The sequence below is a fragment of the Paroedura picta genome, chromosome 3, assembly GCF_049243985.1.
Source record: "Paroedura picta isolate Pp20150507F chromosome 3, Ppicta_v3.0, whole genome shotgun sequence".
Lineage (NCBI taxonomy): Eukaryota > Metazoa > Chordata > Lepidosauria > Squamata > Gekkonidae > Paroedura > Paroedura picta.
The window spans coordinates 8,525,285-8,545,060 of NC_135371.1; the positions used below are offsets into that span (position 1 = coordinate 8,525,285).

A 19,776-nucleotide genomic window follows, 5' to 3' on the forward strand; every position below is an offset into this window, starting at 1 on the left:
AGAGCTTGTGGGTACTTGGAATCCAGTGGGCGCGCATGTAACACGAACTGTGCATGTGTGCGCATGCAGTTAACCCCCCCATGACAGGAATGGGAAGGAAGAGCCAGAGGGGGTGGCCAAACGGTGGCTCTCCAGATGTCCATGGACTACAATTCCCATGAGCCTCTGTCAACAATAGCAGGCTGGCAGGGGCTCATGGGAACTGTAGTCCATAGGTATCTGGAGAGCCATCGTTTGGCCACCCCTGCAGGAGACAGAGGCTGGGGAGCGTGAATAAGGAAAGGAGGAAGGGGAGGTGAAACCTTGATGAGTAAGGAAAGGAGGAAGGTAAGGTTTCACCTTGATGCTTGAAGGTGAAACCTTACCTTCCTTCTGTCCTTACTCTCCCTAGCCTCTCTCTCATCCAAGCTACAGCTAAACTGTAGTTCTCTGGAGGCCCATGAATTACAATACCCATGAGCCCCTGCCAGTTGCTAATTAAGATTTAGAAGGAAGAATGTGAGTGTTGAGGATTTATTCTTACAGGGTATAAATCTGATGGTGAAACAAAAGGACTAGGGATGCCAGTCCCCAGGGGGGAACGCTAGATAAAGTCGGCCACACGGTCAATGAGAAATTAAATAAGAATCCTGTGTGGAGCAAAAAGTAATAGCAAAATGCTTCTTTATTTAGTGATATATTTTCTTGAGTAGTTGCTTCAAATAGGATTGCTCTTCACAAAATACTTGAAAAAGTGACTTCGCCTTAATGATAATTTTTTTTTCTCTCGAGAGTAACAAAGGAACTTAACCGCTCTTCACAGGGTGCTTAGAAGAAGAAGAGTTGGTTCTTATATGCCGCTTTTCCCTACCCGAAGGAGGCTCAAAGCAGCTTACAGTCGCCTTCCCTTTCCTCTCCCCACAACAGACACCCTGTGAGGTGGGTGAGGCTGAGAGAGCCCTGATATTCCTGCTCGGTCAGAACAGTTTTATCAGTGCCGTGGCGAGCTCAAGGTCACCCAGCTGGTTGCGTGTGGGGGAGCGCAGAATCGAACCTGGCATGCCAGATTAGAAGTCCGCACTCCTAACCACTACACCAAACTGGCTCTCTTAGAAAAGTGACTTGATACTTAAAGAGAAAATTGTTTCCCTTGAGAAAATGAGCACTTAAATAGGCTGCCAGCTATACTCCTGTTTTCAGAAGGACGTTATTTGCCATGCCACAAAATGAGTTTGAAGACAAAGCTTTTTCAGATGGGCAAGCCAAGGATTCAGGATGCCAGTTTCCCAAGTGGGACCTGGGGATCCCCTGGAATTATAGCTCATCTCCAGGTGATAGACACATCTGTTCCCCTGGAGAAAATGGCTGCTTGGGAGGGTGGGCTTCACAGCTTTATACTCCAGAGGCCCCGCCCACTCCTGGCTCCACCCCCAAAGTCTCCAGGTATTTCCCAACCCAGAGCTGGCAACCGTAAGTTGAGCAAGATTGCCAAACCAATGCTGGAACTGCCTGATGAAAGAATTCTACAGGGACAAATTCATCTGGAACAGGGGTTGTCAACCTGTGGTCCTCCAGATGTCCATGGACTACAATTCCCATGAGCCCCTAGCAGGGGCTCATGGGAATTGTAGTCCATGAACATCTGGAGGACCACAGGTTGACGACCCCTGATCTGGAAGACTAAAAGCCAAGGTGTCCAACTGAGGAATTCTTCCTTATGTAGATTCTTTTTAATTTATTTCTTTGTTTGTTTATATACCACCCTATCTTGCGAACTGGCTCAGGGCAGTGTACATCATATTAATTTTAAAAATCTAAAATAGATAACATTTAAAATTGGGGCTTGTGTCTTGTTGAGAGGAAAGTCTATCCTTTAGGCTAGGGAACCATTGCTCGTACGGTATGTATTGTATTTGTACAAAAAAAAAGAAAAAAGAAAAAAGAAAGCAGAAATGGTTAAAACTGTTTTCTTAAGATTATGCAAGTTTATTCCAGTCTAACCCACAGACCCCATGAGTAGATCAGGGTTATGCACACACACACACACTAGGGATGCCAACCTCCAGGTGGTAGCTGGAGATCTCCCACCATTACACCTGATCTCCAGGCAACACGGATTTGTTCACCTGGAGAAAATGACTGCTTTGGAAGGTAAGCTCTATGACATTATATCCCATAGAAATTCCTTCCCAAATCTGGTCCCCTCTTGGGCTTCATCCCCAAACTCTCCAGTACTGCTGAGTATAATTCTCATGATAGCCATGCATAAATGTAAAAAACCAATACGGGAGTTGGTTTTTATACCCCGCTTTTCACTTCCCGAAGGAGTCTCAAAGCGGGCGATGATCACCTTCCCTTCCTCTCTCCATAACAGGCACCCTGTGAGGTAGGTGAGGCTGAGAGAGCTCTGAGAGCAACTGCTCTACAAGAACAGCTCTATCAAGACTGTGACTAGCCCAAAGTGGCTGCATGTGGAGAAGTGGGGAATCAAATTCAGCTGGCCAGATTAGAAGCCACTGCTCTGAGCCACTGCACCATGTTCGCTGTCTAGTACTGAAAGGTTAGTATTGAAATATGGGGGTTATAGTGACCTCTGGTGACAGAAACAAGTATTACAATAGACTAGCAATTACAAACACCTACAGAAAAACCTATAGAAAGGCCAATACATATATAAACCCCATGCATCTTGACTCTTTTCTTCTGAGTAAGTCTTCTTGGGGCTTCCATACGACTTGCTTGGGGAGCATCTAATTATGAACCAGGGCCACCAATAGGCAGCTCCCGTTCAGAATATTATCTTTCACATCTGATTCAGTCCGTGGCAAATGCTTTATCCCCTCTGTCAAAGCTGGGTCAGTGATGATAAACATACACTTGTACACCCGGGAATAGCTTTGGTCGCTCTGACACCCTAAGTCCACCTCGCCTTTCTGTCCTTTTTATAACTGCACCATGTCTCCGACTGCGTGAATTCCTTGATGACTCATAAAGGCCGACTGTTGAGAGAAACCCTGCCCACAATCGAGGCAGGTGTGGGCGTTCTCTCCCGCATGGACTCTCTTGTGCTTCACAAAGGCCGAATTGTCAGCAAAACACCTCCCGCACTCCAAGCACTGATAGGGCTTCTCTCCCGTGTGGACTCGCCGGTGTTTTACGAGGCCTGAATTTTCAGCAAAACGTTTCCCGCAATCCGGGCACTTGTACGGTTTCTCTCCAGTGTGGATCCTCTTGTGCTGGGCCAGCGTTGAGTTCTGAGTGAAACACTTCCCGCATTCTAAGCATTTGTAAGGCCTCTCCCCCGTGTGGACGCGCTTGTGCTTCACCAGGCCGGAGACGTCCGCGAAATGTCTCCCGCACTCCAGGCACTGATACGGCTTCTCTCCCGTGTGGATCCTCCGGTGTTTCACCAGGCTCGAGTACTCGGCAAAACACTTTCCGCATTCCGGGCATTTGAAAGGCTTCTCTCCCGTGTGGACTCTCCTATGTTGCACCAGCGTGGAGTTCTGGGCGAAACCTTTGCCGCACTCGACGCACTTATAGAGCCTCTCTCCCGTATGGACGGTCTGGTGGATCGTGAGATACGAGCGGCGCGTAAAACATTTCCCGCACTCCGGGCATTGAAAAGGTTTCTCCCCTGTGTGGATTCTCTGGTGCTTCACAATGTTGGAATGCTGAGCAAAACATTTCCCGCACTCGAGGCACTGGTATGGCTTCTCCCCCGTGTGGACTCGCTGGTGTTTCACAAAGGTGGACCTTTCGGCAAAGCTTTTCCGACACACTAGGCATTTATAGGGCTTCTCCCCCGTGTGGATTCTGTGGTGGCTCACGAGCTGCGAATGGCAGGTGAAACCCTTGCCACACTCCAGGCACTTGTAGGGTTTCTCCCCGGTGTGAACCCGTTGGTGGTTCACGAGGTTGGAATGGCGGGAAAAACTCTTGCTGCACTCCGAGCACTTGTAAGGCCTCTCTCCCGTGTGGAGTCGCTGGTGTCTTACGAGATCCCCCTGCAGCGCCAAATGCTTCCCGCACTCTGGGCATTTGTAGGGTTTCTCCCCGGTGTGAATTCTTTGGTGGGTCACGAACACGGAACGGTGTGCAAAAGCTTTCCCACATGTCTCGCAGGTAAAGGGGTTCTCTTGGCTGTGGCCTTGCTGGTGTTTCAGGAACTGCGGCTGCTGAGCAAAACCTTTCCCGCACTCCGGGCATTCGTACGGTTTCTTGGCCGCGTGGACTTGCTTGTGCCGGGCAAGGTTACATTGCTTGGTGAACCTTTTGCCGCACTCTGGGCACGTGATCTTTCTCCTCAAATCGCCTGCAGGGGAAGAAGCAAAAGGGGATCAGGTTTTCCCACCCTGTGCATGCAAGAGAAGGGTCAATTCAAGAATTTCAAATTTTGTTACAGCAAAATTGCCAGCTGTAAGAGAAATCTAACAGCAAACTTAGAGCAAAAATTAATGGTTAATAAAGCAGATTGAACAAACGGTACAACTATATAGCAGCTATACTTAGTTGTCTGATCTTTATTAAAACTGCACGGTACTTTTCAACCTGGAAGGTGGTGGGAGCGCAATCTCTCATAAAGAGCTTTTTAATCCAAACCTCTTTCTCCTCAGCATTCATATCTCTAATCATAGACTTAGTAATCTGAGGTTTCCTATAAAAAGGGCATCTGAAGAAAACATGGTTAATGGTTTCCAGTTCCATAGCGATGCATGGACAGATCCAAGGGACGATGAAGATAGGTTGAGGGACTTGGGAATGTTCAGCCTGGAGAAAAGGAGGTTGAGAGGTGACATGATAGCCCTCTTTAAATATTTGAAAGGTTGTCACTTGGAGGAGGGCAGGATGCTGTTTCTGCTGGCTGCAGAGGAGAGGACACGCAGTCATGGGTTTAAACTTCAAGTACAATGATATAGGCTAGATATCAGGAAAACAATTTTCACAGTCAGAGTAGTTCAGCAGTGGAATAGGCTGCCTAAGGAGGTGGTGAGCTCCCCCTCACTGGCAGTCTTCAAGCAAAGGTTGGATACACATTTTTCTTGGATGCTTTAGGATGCTTAGGGCTGATCCTGCGTTGAGCAGGGGGTTGGGCTAGATGGCCTGTATGGCCCCTTCCAACTCTATGATTCTATGAGATTCTCTTCTCCCTAGGGAATCTTATTAATTTTTCCTTCTAGAATAACAGAGGGTAGGGCTGAGAATCTGACAAGTGTGTATGCCCTTCTGTGACTATTTCCAGCAGATAGAGAGAAGAAGCAGGTGTTAATACATATCTGCTAGGGAGGGGCACATTAAATTAAGGGGGTCTACAAAGGTCATTGAGGAAGGAAGCTGGTAGAAAAGGAAAAAAGGAAAACTGCAAGAAAAGAAGAAAATTGCAAGAAAATGTCAGTCCACGGGCTTTTCTTGACAACGCACCTGTACTTATGCTGGCGATCTCGGTCACATCCAAGTTCCAAGAATCTAGAACCCACATTTCTTCTCCGTCTTCTAGCCTGCAAATAATGTCAGGTTTGGGGACTGGATACCCTTGGAAAGACAGAAGAGAATGGAGAGTGTGATGGGAAACTCAGGAAAGATGCCAACTATAGTTATGTGTACCAGACCTTTTTGGTCCTGGCCCTCACCTGGTGGAATGAGCTCTCGGAAGTTCTTAGGGCCCTGACAGAACTAGCTCAATTCTGCAGGGCCTGCAAGATGGAGCTCTTCCACTAGGTGTTTGATTGAAGCCAGGATATATACTTAAATGCCACATTGGGTCCCTCCTCAAAACCTGATACCCTTATGCTGCTAGAAGTTACATGTCAAGAGTCAGTTGTGATCTGCATTGTATTTTAATTCTGTGAGATGTTGCTGGTGTGTTTTATTTTACATTATGTTTTTAATGCTTGATCTTACAGTGTAATTTAAATTGTTGTAAGCCGACACTGCCTGGTGACCCCAGGAGTGACAGCATAGAAATCGAAGGTATAAATATAAAAATTGAAGGTACAGAAATCGAAAGGATACTCCAGCGGGGTTACTCATTTGGGGGAGATTTAATGGTTTTAAAATATGTTTTTAATTTTTTTAAATAATTACTTGGGTAGTTTTTTCCTTATTTGGACAGGTCAATTCCTCCCTCCCAAAGTGGCCCATGATGGGTGGAGGTCTTTTGGGATTTCTGCAGCAGCCTAGTTGAATTAATCTACAATGGAAAACGAATGGGAGGGAAGAGATGAATCTGCTGCACTTAATTAATTCCCACCTATTCAGGGAACCCTTCCAGGCCCATAAAGAAACCCCTGGTTGAGAAATCCTGCCTTAGGTAAACCATTATCAATCATCTGCCACATTGAGCAAAGCAACTCATCCTCCTGAGATATTCTGTTTCTTTAGGTTCTTCTCTTCCCTCATTAAGAGAATCCTTACCCAGTGAGGCCAAAGTCCCATAATTTTCCCACGTGACTTCTCTGTACAAAGCTTTCTGGTTTGGGTCCAGCAGAGCCCATTCCTCTTTTGAGAAGTAGATCACCACATCTTCAAAAGTGACCAGCATCTACAAAACCAAGAAGGCAGAACTATGTCCCAGCAGCCAGGGGCACAAATTGAATATACAGTCAGCATACACTACAGCTGGCCCAGGTTTATGATTCTCCTTTCCAGAAAAGTCTTCTCCACTCCCATTGAAACTGGTGATCCATTTCTCCCTCATGGCCTTTCTCCGCTCGCCATGTCCCTTCCAGGCACCCATGGGCCTCTGCTCAGTTTCTTTACACAAAGAAGACCCCCCCCCCCTTTTTCTTTTTTTTTATGAAAGCAGATCTCTGCAGCAGTCCCTGCTCTCTGAATTTTTCCAGGAGACCAGAGTGACATTTCCTGGCCAATGAAAAAATGACCATCTTAAAGATTTAAGAAGGCTTTTTTTCATTAGCCATATGAAGGTATCGGTACAGTTGATCTGCCAGAGAAGCTGTATTTCTCACTGAATTCAGCCTTATCAAAAATTAGCTTCATGTCTGTTTTGTTCTAGATAAGAGCTGGGGCTTTTATACACCGGTTAGAAGAAGAGTTGGTTTTTATATCCTGCTTTTCACTACCTGAAGTTTCAAAGATGCTTATAATAATCTTCCCTCCTTCTCCCCACAACAGACACTCTGTGAAGTTGGTGGAGCTGAGAACTGAGAGAGCTGCTAACAGGACTGTGACTGGCCCAATGTCACCCAACTGGCTACATGGGGAGGTGTGGGGAATCAAACTTGGCTTGCCAGATTAGAAGCCACCACTCTTAAACACTACACACCAAGCTGGCTCTCCATCAACCACTATGCCAAGCTGGTTTACGATCAGCTATCCTCCTCACAACAGAAACCCTTATCAAAAACTAGCTTAACTTCTCTTGTGTTATAGATTAGAGCTGGGTTTTTTATACCCCGCTTATAATCACCTTATCTTCCTCTCCCCGCATCCTGTGACGTGGATGAAGCTGAGAGAGCTCTGAGAGAACTGGGATTAGCCCAAGGTCACCCCGTTGGCGGCATGTGGAGGAGTGGGGAATCAAACCACTGCACCACGCTAACACGTTCGCTATTGTAAGCGGACACTGCGGCTCCTAAAATCCACACTATCGGGGCTTGAACACTCACTTGCAAGGACAGAAAAGCCTCAAGAAAAAGATCACACCTTTGTTTTTTTCTTAACATAACGGACGTGCCATGTTCTGCTCAGGCTTCAATCTCATCATGCACCTCTCTTCCAGACCCAAGGCCCTGCCAATCCCTCAGCATCTCCTACCTGAGCTGTTTCCTTTTCTCCAGAAGGCGGCAAGAACCCAGACTGCGCGAAGGACATCATCCTCTACAAAATAACATTGGGAAAAAAAAAATTAAAGCCAAGGGAGACCATTCTTTAGGAGAATTTCCCAAGAAGCAACGGATGGCCATTTAATAGGGCTGAACTGCTCACCGTAAACAAGTGTGGTTTGAAGATTTTTACGATGACTCCCCTTCCCAAGACGGCTAACCAGTGGCTCAAAACCACCCCTCTCCAGATAAACCACCCCACATGGACATCCAGCTACACTGAGAGAAATATAAATCATGGCAGTGACCCACTGACTATGAATGTTCCGTGGAAAACTTAAATAAAATCCTTAAGTGTAAGGCTGTGTCTCTGCAGATCAAGATCAAGCTAATTTATGCCATAATTCTTCACTACTATTTGTGGGTGTAAAAGTTAACAAAAGAAGCCGACAGGAAGAAAGCAGATTTGTTTGAAGGGTGGTGTTAGAGAAGAGTTTTACAGAGCCCCCCCTCCAAGAGACAAATGAGTGGATTCTTGATCAAGCTTGAATTCTCCCCAGGAGATTAAATAACTAAACCGAGGTTATCCTTCTTTGGTCACATTATGAGAAGATAAGACTCACAGGAAAAGAGGATAATGCTAGGAAAACCTGAAGGCAGCAGGAAAAGAGGATGAGACGGATGGACTCAACCAAGGAAAACACAGCCCTGAGCTAGGTTGTTAATGATGGGACATTTTGGAGGTTGTCCATTCATAGGATCAGAATAAATCAGAACTTGATGGGACTCACACACACATACAGTTGCCTAAAACAGCCTGGAAAGCACCTTCTTGCTCGAATGGGGGATAAGGAAGATCTCACTCCTTATCCCTGTATGACGCAGAGTGCTTGCACTCGAAAGCTCACAGCCTGAATAAATCTTTGTTGGTCTTAAAGGTGCTACTGGACTCTGATTTTATTGTGCTACTTCAGACCAACATGGCTACCCATTTGAATCACTCCTTTCTTGGTTCCCCAGATCTCTGACCAAACAACCGTCTCCTCAGTATTCAGCCGGACGTCACAAACAATCCCAAGGCTGCATCCATGCTCTCCCTAGCAATCTTTTGCAAGTGAATTTTCCCGCGTGGACAGTCAAGCCACTTGCGACTGACTGTGACAGAGGAACGATAGCGTGATGCCCAACAATCCGCAGAAACAGCCCAAGTGAGCAAAAGTGGGATGGACTGAATGATCTTCGATTCCCCTTTTATTCCGGGGCTCTCTATTATACTCTAAGGCAGGGGTAGTCAACCTGTGGTCCTCCAGATGTCCGTGGACTACAATTCCCATGAGCCCCCGCCTGCAAATGCTGGCAGGGGCTCATGGGAATTGTAGTCCACGGACATCTGGAGGACCACAGGTTGACTATCCCTGCTGTAAGGGGCCCTGTACACTGGAAAGCTAGTGGAGGTCAGTGATATCAGAGGTCAATAACACTCATGCTGGAAGAGTAGCGAACAGAGGCCCATCAGTGGCTCTTAGCCCCAAGGTCTAGCTGGGACACTCTGCCTGGGCCACTGATGCTCTGTATCAGGGGAAGTCAAACTGCAGCCCTCCAGATGTCCATGGACTACAATTCCCATGAGCCCCTGCCAGCGACTCATGGGAATTGTAGTCCACGGACATCTGGAGCGCCGCAGTTTGACTACCCCTGCTCTGTATTCTTGACGCTTTCAGAGTCCTGGCCCTTCAAGGTGGACCTCCTGATGGCACCAGGGTCCGACCCAACAGGGTTCCTCTTATGCAGGGGTAGTCAAACTGCGGCCCTCCAGATGTTCATGTACTACAATTCCCAGGAGCCCCAGCCAGCGGCTCATGGGAATTGTAGTCCATGGACATCTGGGGGGCCGCAGTCTGACTACCCCTGCTCTGTATTCTTGATGCTTTCGGAGTCCTGGCCCTGCAAGGTGGACTTCCTGATGATACCAGGGTCCGACCCAACAGGGTTCCTGCCGAATGCTGGCAGGGGCTCATGGGAATTGTAGTCCATGGCCATCTGGAGGGCCGCAGTTTGACTACCCCTGCTCTTATACTTTGACGAAGGTATATTTGGCTAGGATTGCGCTCGCCCCTTGCCACTCCATTGCCTGCACATGGGCAAAAGCAAGCCCGCCCACCCCACACCCCACACCCCGCCAACGCATCCACCCTCCCCCTCTCCACCCCCCTCTCCCGCCCCCTCGCTGCTCTCCCGAGGCTTTTCTGGCAGCGTAAGAAGAAACGCCTGCAAAGGCCGGAGCAATGAATGGCTGCAGCAAGTTCAGGCGCACAAAGGGCCGCCCCTCCCTCCTCCCCGCCACTTGGCTCCGACCTGCCCCAGCCGAGCAACGCCGCCGCTCGCCTCGGCTGCCTCTCCTGGGGAACTTCGGCCTGCTCGAGCGCTTCCCCGGGGAAAGCCCTCTCCTGCAAGCGCAGCCCTCCCTCGCCTCGGCGGCGGCGGGCCTGGGAAACGCAAAGCCTGCTGGGAATTGTAGTGCGCTCCCTGCCTGGCGCTGGAAGGCGCTTACCTGCACAGGTGTTCTTCCCGGAATCCTGCGTGAGGTTCCGCCACGCCCCAAGCCTGGAATCAGAAGTTTGCTTTTTCCCCTTGAGGACAAGGCAGCTGCTTGCCGGCTACTGTGGAAAAACCCAGGACTTGGCCGCAAGGGAGCGGCGGGATATAAATCTAATATAATAATACTAATAATTTGGTTGCCATGACCATGACAAGATGCTGTGGTCACAAGGGCTCTGTAAATATTGGGGATACTGGAAAATGGAAACCCCCCCAAAAAAGTTTTAGGACACCATAAAACTCAAATCGTTAGACTCGAGGGTTCCCTTCTCTGCAAATGGACCTACAGGCTTCTGTAATGCAAAGCCAGACCCAGTCATTTGTTCAGTGCATTTCAGGAATCTTAAAATCTTACGAGATTCCTGGGGGCAAACGGAAACTCTTGGGAGCCCAAACCAGGCTCATGTAAGTTATCTTGCAGGACATCGTCTCTGCCATCTGGGGATGCTCCAAAGCCAGGAGGGCGGCACAGCTGCTCCTTTCTCCCTAAATATCCTTCGTTCTGAGGGTACCCTACTTTGGAGAAGTTAATAAAACCCAGGCTTTTGAGCCAAGAAACATATTAGGCTCCCTTGTAGGGCAGAGACACGAGACAGATGCCTTTTCATGGTTTAACATTAGGGTGCAAACCACCAGGCATTTGCCAGAGACCGACCACAGGTCCCCCTCAGACATCCCCTCCATGGCCTGAACCCTCTCTAAGGGCCTTAGCTAAATTTCAGTTCCTGTTATATTACTGTTGTTTGGGATCACTCAAGTTGTGTTGTTTAGAACCACTGTTGGATTGTTATTGTTGTATTTGGCTATGTCATATGTTGATTTGTTCCATGTATCCCCCCATGTTGTATGTAAACCGCCTGAGCCATATGGAAGAGCGGTATAGAAATCAAATAAATAAATAACCTTCTTAACTAATGTTTGCAACTGGACTGGCAAAGAAAGAAGTAGAAACGACTAACAAGGAACTAGGTGCCAACTTCACCCTGTTAAATATGTTTATTTTTATTTATTTTATTCCCCAAAAGGGTGAGAAGCCTGAGGATTAGCGGCAGTCAGAAATGAAGTTTATTGAGTAATATGAGCAAGTCACATGGAAATACTAAGACACTGAAGCAGGACTGTCATCGGATGGAACTTTAAAAAGTATTATTTCTAGAACACCATTGGTGTATATTTCTGGGTACCGCACAAAGGGGGTGGGGGGGAGACAACTCAGGTTTCTCCCCTAAGGGAAGAAAGTAAACTTGTTGACAACCAAGGGGAAGGGGAAAAGAAGGGGGCAGCAGAAACAAACAAACAAAAAAACCAGTAAAGACGCTTTCTGGACATATAGATAATTCAATTCCTGAGAAGTATCTCTTAATGGCTTTATTTATTTTATTTTTATTCATTTATTTGGGCTTGGGTCTCCAATTAAATGCTTTTCTTGTGAGATGAACAAATCCCATTAGGATAAAGAACAGGGTACAGTGCAATTATATCAAAAATGACCCCAAAAGTAGGGCAAAATGAACAAGGAGAACTTGTTTATGTTCCATTAAGAGATATCCTTCTCCATTCTTTCACGATATGTGAGGAACTTACAGATGGAAGCTCCACAGGCTGCCCGGGGATTGTTGGTTATTATTACAGAGTGGCTGAGCCTGGCAGTTTGCAGCAGGGGGTACGTTACAACAAAATGGCGGCACCTTGGTATGACTGAGGGAAAAACTGGGTTGTGTCCCTATGTTGGGCCCTCAAGAAACCAAGTCTTTGGCCCATTATCACCACAGGTAGAGTGACCTGGGTCCCAAGCCCACGATTAGGATTCTAGCACATGAGGTATCACACAGTATGGAATTAATGAATGAATGTCAAGAGTCAGCCAAAGTGGATTGTGAAATATGGCAAATAAATAGAGAAAATGTCACTTTTTCATGGCGCTGCAAGGCAGGAATGAATCACTGATGAGCCAGTTTTCTGCCGGTGGAAAGAAACTGCTAACATTTGAGCCGTTGTCAGAAAATCTCATAGAATCACAGAATTCATTGTTTCGTTCTAAATAATAATAAGATTCCACTCCAATAGGCCCACAACTTGAACCTTGAGGAAAAACGCACGCACTTCTTTTAATATGTCTTGGAATTCTCCAAGAATTCTCCATTCACACAAGTGAATGCACCTGTGTTACACAAGCTTAGGGAAGTCAGCAAAACATTTCCCACACTTTGGACGCTGATAGGGCTTCTCTCCAGGGTGAATTCATTGCCGGGTCACATAACGTGATCACTGACCAAAACTATCCCCACACTCCAAACATTTATAGGGTCTCTCCCCTGAGTGTGCTCGCTTCTGTTTTGAAAAGAGTGAGGGATGTGCAAAATGGTTTCAGCACTAGGGCATCGACAGGGTTTCCCGTGTGGACTCTCTTGTGAGTCAGAAGATGCGACTGGCGTGTAAAACATTTCCCACATACAAAGCACTGATCGGGTTTCTCTCCTCGTGGACCTTCTTGTGCTGTGCAAGAGTTGAGCTGCCAGCAAAACACTTCTTGCATTCCAAGGACTGGTAAAACTTCTCTTTTGTGCGAAGGCTTTGGTGGCTAATAAGATATGAAAGCCGAGTAAAACATCTCCCACATCTGAGGCATTTATAGGGCTTCTCTCCCATGTGGGCTAGCAGGCGTGCGCGCTGAGTAAACATTTCCCACACTGGAGCATTCATAGGGCTTCTGTGTGAACTCTCTGGTGGGTCATCAGGTTTGACAGGCAAGAAAAATATTTTTCACACATTTATAGAGTCTTTTGTGGACCAGGAGCTGGGATTGTTGAGTAAAGCGTTTCCTGCACAAAAAGCATTTGCATGTTTTTTCTCCTGTGCGGATTCCGTGGTGGGTCATAAGGTATGAATGTTGAACAAAACATTTCCCACACTCCGAGCACAGACAGGGCTTCTCCCTGGTGTGAACCCTCTGGTGAGTCACAAGAACTGAAGGATAAGGATCGCCTTTTCTGCATTCCACACACTTATAGGGTTTCTTTTCTCTACGGACCTTCGGGTGATTAAGAAATGAGAGCCACTCAGCAAAACACGACCCACACCCTGTGCATTCATCAGATTTTTCTGCTGCGAGTAGTTCCTGGCGTCCAACAAGGTTCAATTCCTGAGTTAAGTATTTCCCACAAATGAGGCCCAAGTATCTTTTCCAGTACTCATCTACAAAGATAAAGGATAAACACAAATAATTATTTTCCAAGATTCTTTTTGTTTTGTTAAGTTACAGACACAGAGACAAAGCAAGGGAGGGAGGAAGGGAGGGAGGGAGGAAGGAAGGAAGGAAGGAAGGAAGGATAAGGAAGGATAAGGAAGGAAGGAAGGAAGGAAGGAAGGAAGGAAGGAAGGAAGGAAGGAAGGAAGGAAGGAAGGAAGGAAGGAAGGAAGGAAGGAACGAAGGAAGGAAGGAAGGAAGGAACGAAGGAAGGAAGGAAGGAAGGAAGGAATTGCTGCCTTGTCTACTAATCAAATTAGTCAACATGGAATCTACCTGCTGCATGTTGCGGGCTGAGGTTTGGAACCCCTTTGCACAAAATGCCGTTTGTGAATTAAAAACTAAAAGAAGAAAATCAGAATGGCAAGGAGAAGATTCCTGACTAAGCCTTCTTGCTATGTAATACTGCAGTCAAAAGGTTTTGCCTGTGCCTCCCCAGCCTTTCCCTTACGACAGAGCACATTTAGTATTTAACATTTCTGTTTTCAACGTTTTAAAACTTATTTAATTTAACTTCCTATTTTTGTAATTCTGTTTTTACACAGGTAATTTTAGTTTGGTGTAATCCACCCTGAGCTTTGGAAACAGGGTGAATAATAACTGGAAAAAAAACATAAAGAAAACAAGGTCTGAATTGATAGGGAAGCGTCATTCTCTTAAAACAGAAGGAAGCCTTCAGACTGATCTGCCAAGGAATTGCAGCCCTCTTGAGTTATTTCCTCATCAAGACAGACTGCTACAAACAACATGTCCTTGGAAATGTAAAACAGGTCCCCGTTATACTTTTGGGGATATCATCTGCGCTTTCTCATGATCACTCAAAAGTCCTGGCCCATCTAAGCAAATGATAGTTTCATGGTTTTCACACTCCTCACGGAACACGTCAGGGCAACGCTTGAGAAAAAGCCAGGATTAAGCTGCAAAGGCCTACACTCCTACATCACGTGGAAAACAGACTGGCAACTAGCAAGGGTTAATAAACCCAACTTCCCATCATGGCTCCCTCTATCTAAGACAGGGGCAATCAAACTGCGGCCCTCCAGATGTCCATGGACTACAATTCCCATGAGCCCCTGCCAGCGAATGCTGGCAGGGGCTCATGGGAAATGTAGTCCATGGACATCTGGAGGGCCGCAGTTTGACTACCCCTGATCTAAGAGGAGCTGAGACTGCCTGACAAGCCTGTGCAGCCTGAAGGGAGGCCTATTTAAGAGAGAGGCCTACGGAAGTGCCAGATGGTAGCAGGCTGGGGAATAGGAGAAAAAGCCAGGAGTTGTGCTAACCCCCCTCCCCTCTCAATTTTGAGGAATGTGGAATCGAACTCTTACCTTACAGCTATAGCTCAGTGGTAAGGTAAAGGTAAAGGTATCCCCTGTGCAAGCACCGAGTCATGTCTGACCCTTGGGGTGACGCCCTCTAGCGTTTTCATGGCAGACTCAATACGGGGTGGTTTGCCAGTGCCTTCCCAAGTCATGACCATTTACCCCCCAGCAAGCTGGGCACTCATTTTACCAACCTCGGAAGGATGGAAGGCTGAGTCAACCTTGAGCCGGCTGCTGGGATTGAACTCCCAGCCTTATGGGCAAAGCTTTCAGATGGCTGCCTTACCACTCTGCGCCACAAGAGGCTCAGTGGTACAGCCCCTTTAATTTCAGCCCCAAGTAGCATGCACTGGGAAAGTTGTTGGCCTAAAACCATGGTGATCACTGCATGCATCAATTTTCACCCACTTTTCTCTCCAGTGGGGAACCAAAGTGGCATACAACTTTCTTCTCACAACAGCCCAGTGTGGTAGGTTACACCAAGAGCAAAACTGGCTTAAAGTCACATCGTCTGCTACCATAGCCAAGTGTGGATCTGAACAGGGGTCTCCGAGATGCTAGGCCGTTGCTCTAACCACTCTCCCACACTAGCTCTCAAAGAGTCACGGGCAGTCAGACAAGACAATACTTAGCTCCAGCCTAGTTCAAGACGGCTTCCTAGACACCTAAGTTAGAGATGCAGTGTGTCTTCCAGATGACAATTCCGCTTCTTCTGAATAAAATTTAGGTTAGAGTTACCTTGATCCCTCACCTGAGGTGTCCGAGATCTCCGCCGCATCCAAGCCCTGAGATTCTGGCGCCCAGAGCTCTTCTCCTTGCTCCAGCTGGGAGATGAGAGCAGGTTTGATGAACAGAAATCCTTGCCAAGAAAAGGGGAGGGAAAACAAAACCCTCAATAAATATCAGGAGGACCCTGGGAAACCTCTTAAATTATCACTGGCGGGGAGGCATACAGAGCCTGAAGCTTCCTGGGAACATTAATCCTGAGTAACATGATCAATAGCCAGAAAAAATGAGGGCTGGCTTCAGGGAAGGGGTGTGGCTCATTGGTAGAGCCTCTGCTTGGCATGCAGAAGGTTCCTGGTTAAATCCTTGGCATCTCCAGTTAAAGAAGCAATAGCCGGTTTCTCACAGTATTCATAGTATCAGAATCATAGAAACAGAAGGGACCTCCAGCGTCATCTAGCCCAACCCCCATGCACAATGCAGGAAACTCACAACTACCTGCCCACCCACAATGAGATGCCGATAGCATCTCATCTGTGACCAGGAGATTGGGGGAGTATGTGGCTCATGCCTGTCCTGCAATCACAGCACCGGTTGCTGATTAATTCCTAGATTCAGTTCAAGATGCTGTTTGCCACTCAAAACCCTTCATGGCCTAGGACAGAGGTCCTCAACATGGTGCCTGTGCTGGTGGCTGTCAATATCTTTCCTGACTCCCGCCAAGCGCTTGTAGAAAGTAGGCGGGGCTAAGTGGGGATGGGGTGTGAAAATTAAAAAACATTATTATTATAAACTGTATCGTTCCTGTTTTATATATACCGCCCTTAGCCTTCAGGGAGGGTGGTATATAAATATAATTAATTAATTAAATAAATACATCCCATTAAATAGAACTCCTGCCTGAAATGTCGAAGTGCTACAAAGGAAACAGGAAGGTCAAAATCTAATTCCTGACGGAAATGCTCCTGATGAATATGGGATGAAGTGGAAGGCGGTGTGTGGACAGAAACACATTGTTCAACATCTTCCGGACCCATTGTATGAGGAAGCAAGATCCTTACCCAATGACGCCATGTTCTCGTAATTCTCCATCATGACTTCCCTGTACAAGGCCCTCTGGTTTGGATCCAACAAGGCCCCCTGGCCTTCTGTGAAGTACACCGCCACATCTTCAAACGTTACAGGGCTCTTAAAGAAGAAGAAACAGACCTCACTAAGCTTCCCTCAGGCTGGGGCCTAGCCATACTGACACCTGAATACAAACACCGGTTATAAGGGATAATTTGTGATGCTCCCTTAGACTTCATTCCCTTGTAGCAGAAGCTGTTCTCCCCCAACCAGGGACCTGGGGAACACCAGGAATTATAGCTCATTTCCAGGCAATAAAGATCAGTCCCCCCTGCAGAAAATGGCTAATCTGAGGGTGTCCAAGACACTAGAAAGTCCCAGTAATATTCCCCATGAACCAGCTTTATCAGTGCTCCTTCACTTCCTCAGAAAGAGGAAACATTCAAAGCATAACAGGAAGCATAGTAAGAAGAAAAGACTTCTACCTGAAGGAGACCTAATGCAGCTTATAATTGTCTTCCCTTCCTCTCCTCCCAACAGACACCCTGTGAAGTAGGTGAGGCTAAGAGAGCCCTGACATTACAGTTCTGCGAGAACAGCTCTATCAGGACTGTGACCAGCCCAAGGCCACCCAGCTGGCTGCATGTGGAGGAAGAACGGGGAATCAAACCCAACTCACCGGATTAGAAGCTGCCGCTCTTAACTACTACACCATGCTGGTTTCACTACACCAATTCCGAGCAATTGCCCTTACCCTGTCATAATGGGTAGTTATAATTGCAGGGAAACTGATGGTACAGCTTTCTGGGAACTACCTAGATGGAGAGGAGAACTGGGCTCCAATCCTGCTCATCCAGATCTGTATACCTGCATATCAGGAACACAGAAAGCTCTTCTCCCACAGCATAGATGGAAGTGGTCACAGGGCTGTACATGAACGGTAGCACATCACTTCACTTTTAGTTCAAGACAGGCCGATATGTACATCTTGTGAGAGTTAACCTTTTCTTTGCAAGTAGATCTGGGACCTAGTTTATTAATAAGTGAGGTTTTCAGCCGTCACAAGCGAGACCCCGCAGCTAGATACACCAAGCTGGCTCTCAAAAGGAAAAAAATTGTGATGCGCAGGGCCAAGAAAGGAAAGGAACACTGTAGGATGACTACATTCTTAGGCAAAGACTGCATGAAAACAATATGAAGGGACAATTTAGGATGCTTTAGGACAGCCGCCTGAGCCCCTGCTCTGCTTGCTCTCCCGCTCTTCCTGCCGCCTGCTGGGGGCGCTGCCAGCAGCAGCTGTGCAGTGCCGTGCCAAGGGGGAGCCCCAGCCATGGCGGCCGCTGGAGAGCACCAAAGGTGAGCCGGTGGCAGAGTGGCAGGGCAGCCCCCGAGGCAGCAGCCAGGAAGGAGGATGAAGAGGAGCCGCGGCCCAGTACCGAATGATCCACGGACCGGTACCCGTCCCCGGAGCGGGGGTTGGGGACCACTGCTTTAGGATGCTTAGGGCTGATCCTGCGTAGAGCACGGGGTTGGACTAGATGGCCTGTATGGCCCCTTCCAACTCTATGATTCTATGATTCTATGACTAGATGGCCTGTATGGCCCCTTCCAACTCTATGATTCTATGAATATGGTTGCCAGATCTCTGTAGGGAAATTCCTGGAGATTTTTTGGGGAGGGGGTTTGGGGACAGTGGGGTTTGGAAAAGGGGGGAGACCTCAGTGGGGTACAACGCTGTAGAGTCCACCCCGCCATACAGCCTTCTCTCCAGGGGATCTGATCTCTGTAGTCTGGTGATGACCTATGACTCCAGGAGATCTTCAGGGTCCCACTTGGAGGCCGGCAAGCTTCAAGAGCAACCACTGCCCATCCACAATGAATTCGGATTCAGGATATTGCTCCGCTTCTCCTATGCATCGCGGTCCCTGCTGCGCTAAAAAGGAAGCCAGGATAGCCCACTCCCCAAAGGCAAGGAAGCTCTGCTCAGAATCTGAACCCGCCTCCCCAATTCCTCTAGGGCAGGGGTAGTCAAACTGCGGCCCTCCAGATGTCCATGGACTACAATTCCCAGGAGCCCCCTGCCAGCGTTCGCTGGCAGGGGGCTCCTGGGAATCGTAGTCCATGGACATCTGGAGGGCCACAGTTTGACTACCCCTGCTCTAGGGTACCTTGCAAAGTTAAGGCAAACTCGGGAAGAGGAAGAACCCGCCTGCCTCCTTTTGCACACCCCAAAGCCCCCTGGCAGGAGCCCCCACGCGCCCCAGACTCTGCCCCTTCCCACTCACCAGCATTTGCAAGCAGCAGCCGGCTTCAGACGTTACTCGGGACGGGTCTTTTGTGGATATTGCAGTTCTTCCACCGGAACCAAACCCGTTCCGCGTTGAGTCCGCGGGCGGCCGGAACTGCCCGGGCGCACCCCGGGACCGCAAGGCCTGCTGGGGATTGTAGTGCAATTCCCTCCTACTGGGGAAACGGACCGGCTCTCCCTGCAAACCCCGTCGGGCGTCCGATAGACTCGGCCGAGGGATTTGGGAAGCGTGGAGTTGCGTGCAATTCAAAGAGCAAAAGGAGGCGGCAGATCCAAAAAGCGAGGATAGGGATGCCATCCTCCAGGCGGGACCTGGGGATACCCTGGTTTTGCAACTCGTCTGCGGATGACAGAGATCAGTTCCCCTGGAGATGATGGTTGCTGTGGAGGGAGGGGTCCATAGCATTGTGTTCCAATCCCACCCCCAAATCCTGCCTTCTCCCAGCTTCACCTCCCAAAAAACTTTCAGGTGTTTTCTAACCTAGAGTTGGCAATATTAGGAGAGGAAGGATGTCAGTGGGGTATAATGCAATAGTCTACCCTCTAAAGCAGGGGTAGTCAACCTGTGGTCCTCCAGATGTTCATGGGCTGCAATACCCATGAGCCCCTGCCAGCATTTGCTGGCAGGGGCTCATGGGAATTGTAGTCCATGAACATCTGGAGGACCACAAGTTGACTACCCCTGCTCTAAAGTAGCCATTTTCTCCAGGGAAACTGATCTTTGAAGTCTGGAGAGCGTTATTT

At 48.0% G+C, this 19,776-nt stretch overlaps 2 protein-coding genes across 5 annotated transcripts; both read right to left on the bottom strand.

Annotated features, from left to right (window-relative positions):
* Window positions 1-1,637: 1,637 nt before the first annotated feature.
* LOC143834284 (uncharacterized) lies at window positions 1,638-10,318 on the bottom strand. 3 transcript variants are annotated; one of them, XM_077330973.1, is made up of 5 exons: window positions 10,119-10,217; window positions 7,756-7,818; window positions 6,394-6,520; window positions 5,401-5,511; window positions 1,641-4,294 (listed from the first exon to the last, which is right to left on the bottom strand). In XM_077330973.1, exons 2-5 carry the CDS (start codon window positions 7,813-7,815, stop codon window positions 2,922-2,924), a joined length of 1,671 nt encoding a protein of 556 aa, XP_077187088.1. In that variant the 5' UTR covers window positions 7,816-7,818; window positions 10,119-10,217; the 3' UTR covers window positions 1,641-2,921. The 3 variants fall into 3 exon arrangements, with proteins under 3 accessions (XP_077187086.1, XP_077187088.1, XP_077187085.1); XM_077330970.1 differs by lacking the exon at window positions 10,119-10,217 and adding an exon at window positions 8,555-9,049; XM_077330971.1 differs by lacking the exon at window positions 6,394-6,520 and having other exon boundaries at window positions 1,638-4,294; window positions 10,119-10,318.
* A 1,024-nt stretch (window positions 10,319-11,342) lies between these two features.
* On the bottom strand, window positions 11,343-19,399 carry LOC143834360 (uncharacterized). 2 transcript variants are annotated; one of them, XM_077331140.1, is made up of 4 exons: window positions 19,010-19,399; window positions 16,718-16,844; window positions 15,669-15,789; window positions 11,343-13,556 (listed from the first exon to the last, which is right to left on the bottom strand). In XM_077331140.1, the coding sequence occupies exons 1-4, from the start codon at window positions 19,328-19,330 to the stop codon at window positions 13,553-13,555; spliced, it is 573 nt and encodes a 190-aa protein (XP_077187255.1). In that variant the 5' UTR covers window positions 19,331-19,399; the 3' UTR covers window positions 11,343-13,552. The 2 variants fall into 2 exon arrangements, with proteins under 2 accessions (XP_077187255.1, XP_077187254.1); XM_077331139.1 differs by having other exon boundaries at window positions 15,682-15,789; window positions 19,010-19,345.
* Between the last annotated feature and the right edge of the window lie 377 nt (window positions 19,400-19,776).

Coding starts and splice junctions, on each gene's coding strand:
- LOC143834284 (XM_077330973.1), bottom strand. CDS start 7,815: ATGATGTCCTTCGCGCAGTCTGGGTTCTTGCCGCCTTCTGGAGAAAAG. Junction 5,512..6,393: donor TGGGACTTTGGCCTCACTGG/GTAAGGATTCTC, acceptor TGTCTTTCCAAG/GGTATCCAGTCCCCAAACCT. Junction 4,295..5,400: donor GATCGCCAGCATAAGTACAG/GTGCGTTGTCAA, acceptor CTTCCCCTGCAG/GCGATTTGAGGAGAAAGATC.
- LOC143834360 (XM_077331139.1), bottom strand. CDS start 19,330: ATGGCATCCCTATCCTCGCTTTTTGGATCTGCCGCCTCCTTTTGCTCT. Junction 15,790..16,717: donor CGAGAACATGGCGTCATTGG/GTAAGGATCTTG, acceptor TTTCTTGGCAAG/GATTTCTGTTCATCAAACCT. Junction 13,557..15,681: donor GGAGATCTCGGACACCTCAG/GTGAGGGATCAA, acceptor TTATCTTTGTAG/ATGAGTACTGGAAAAGATAC.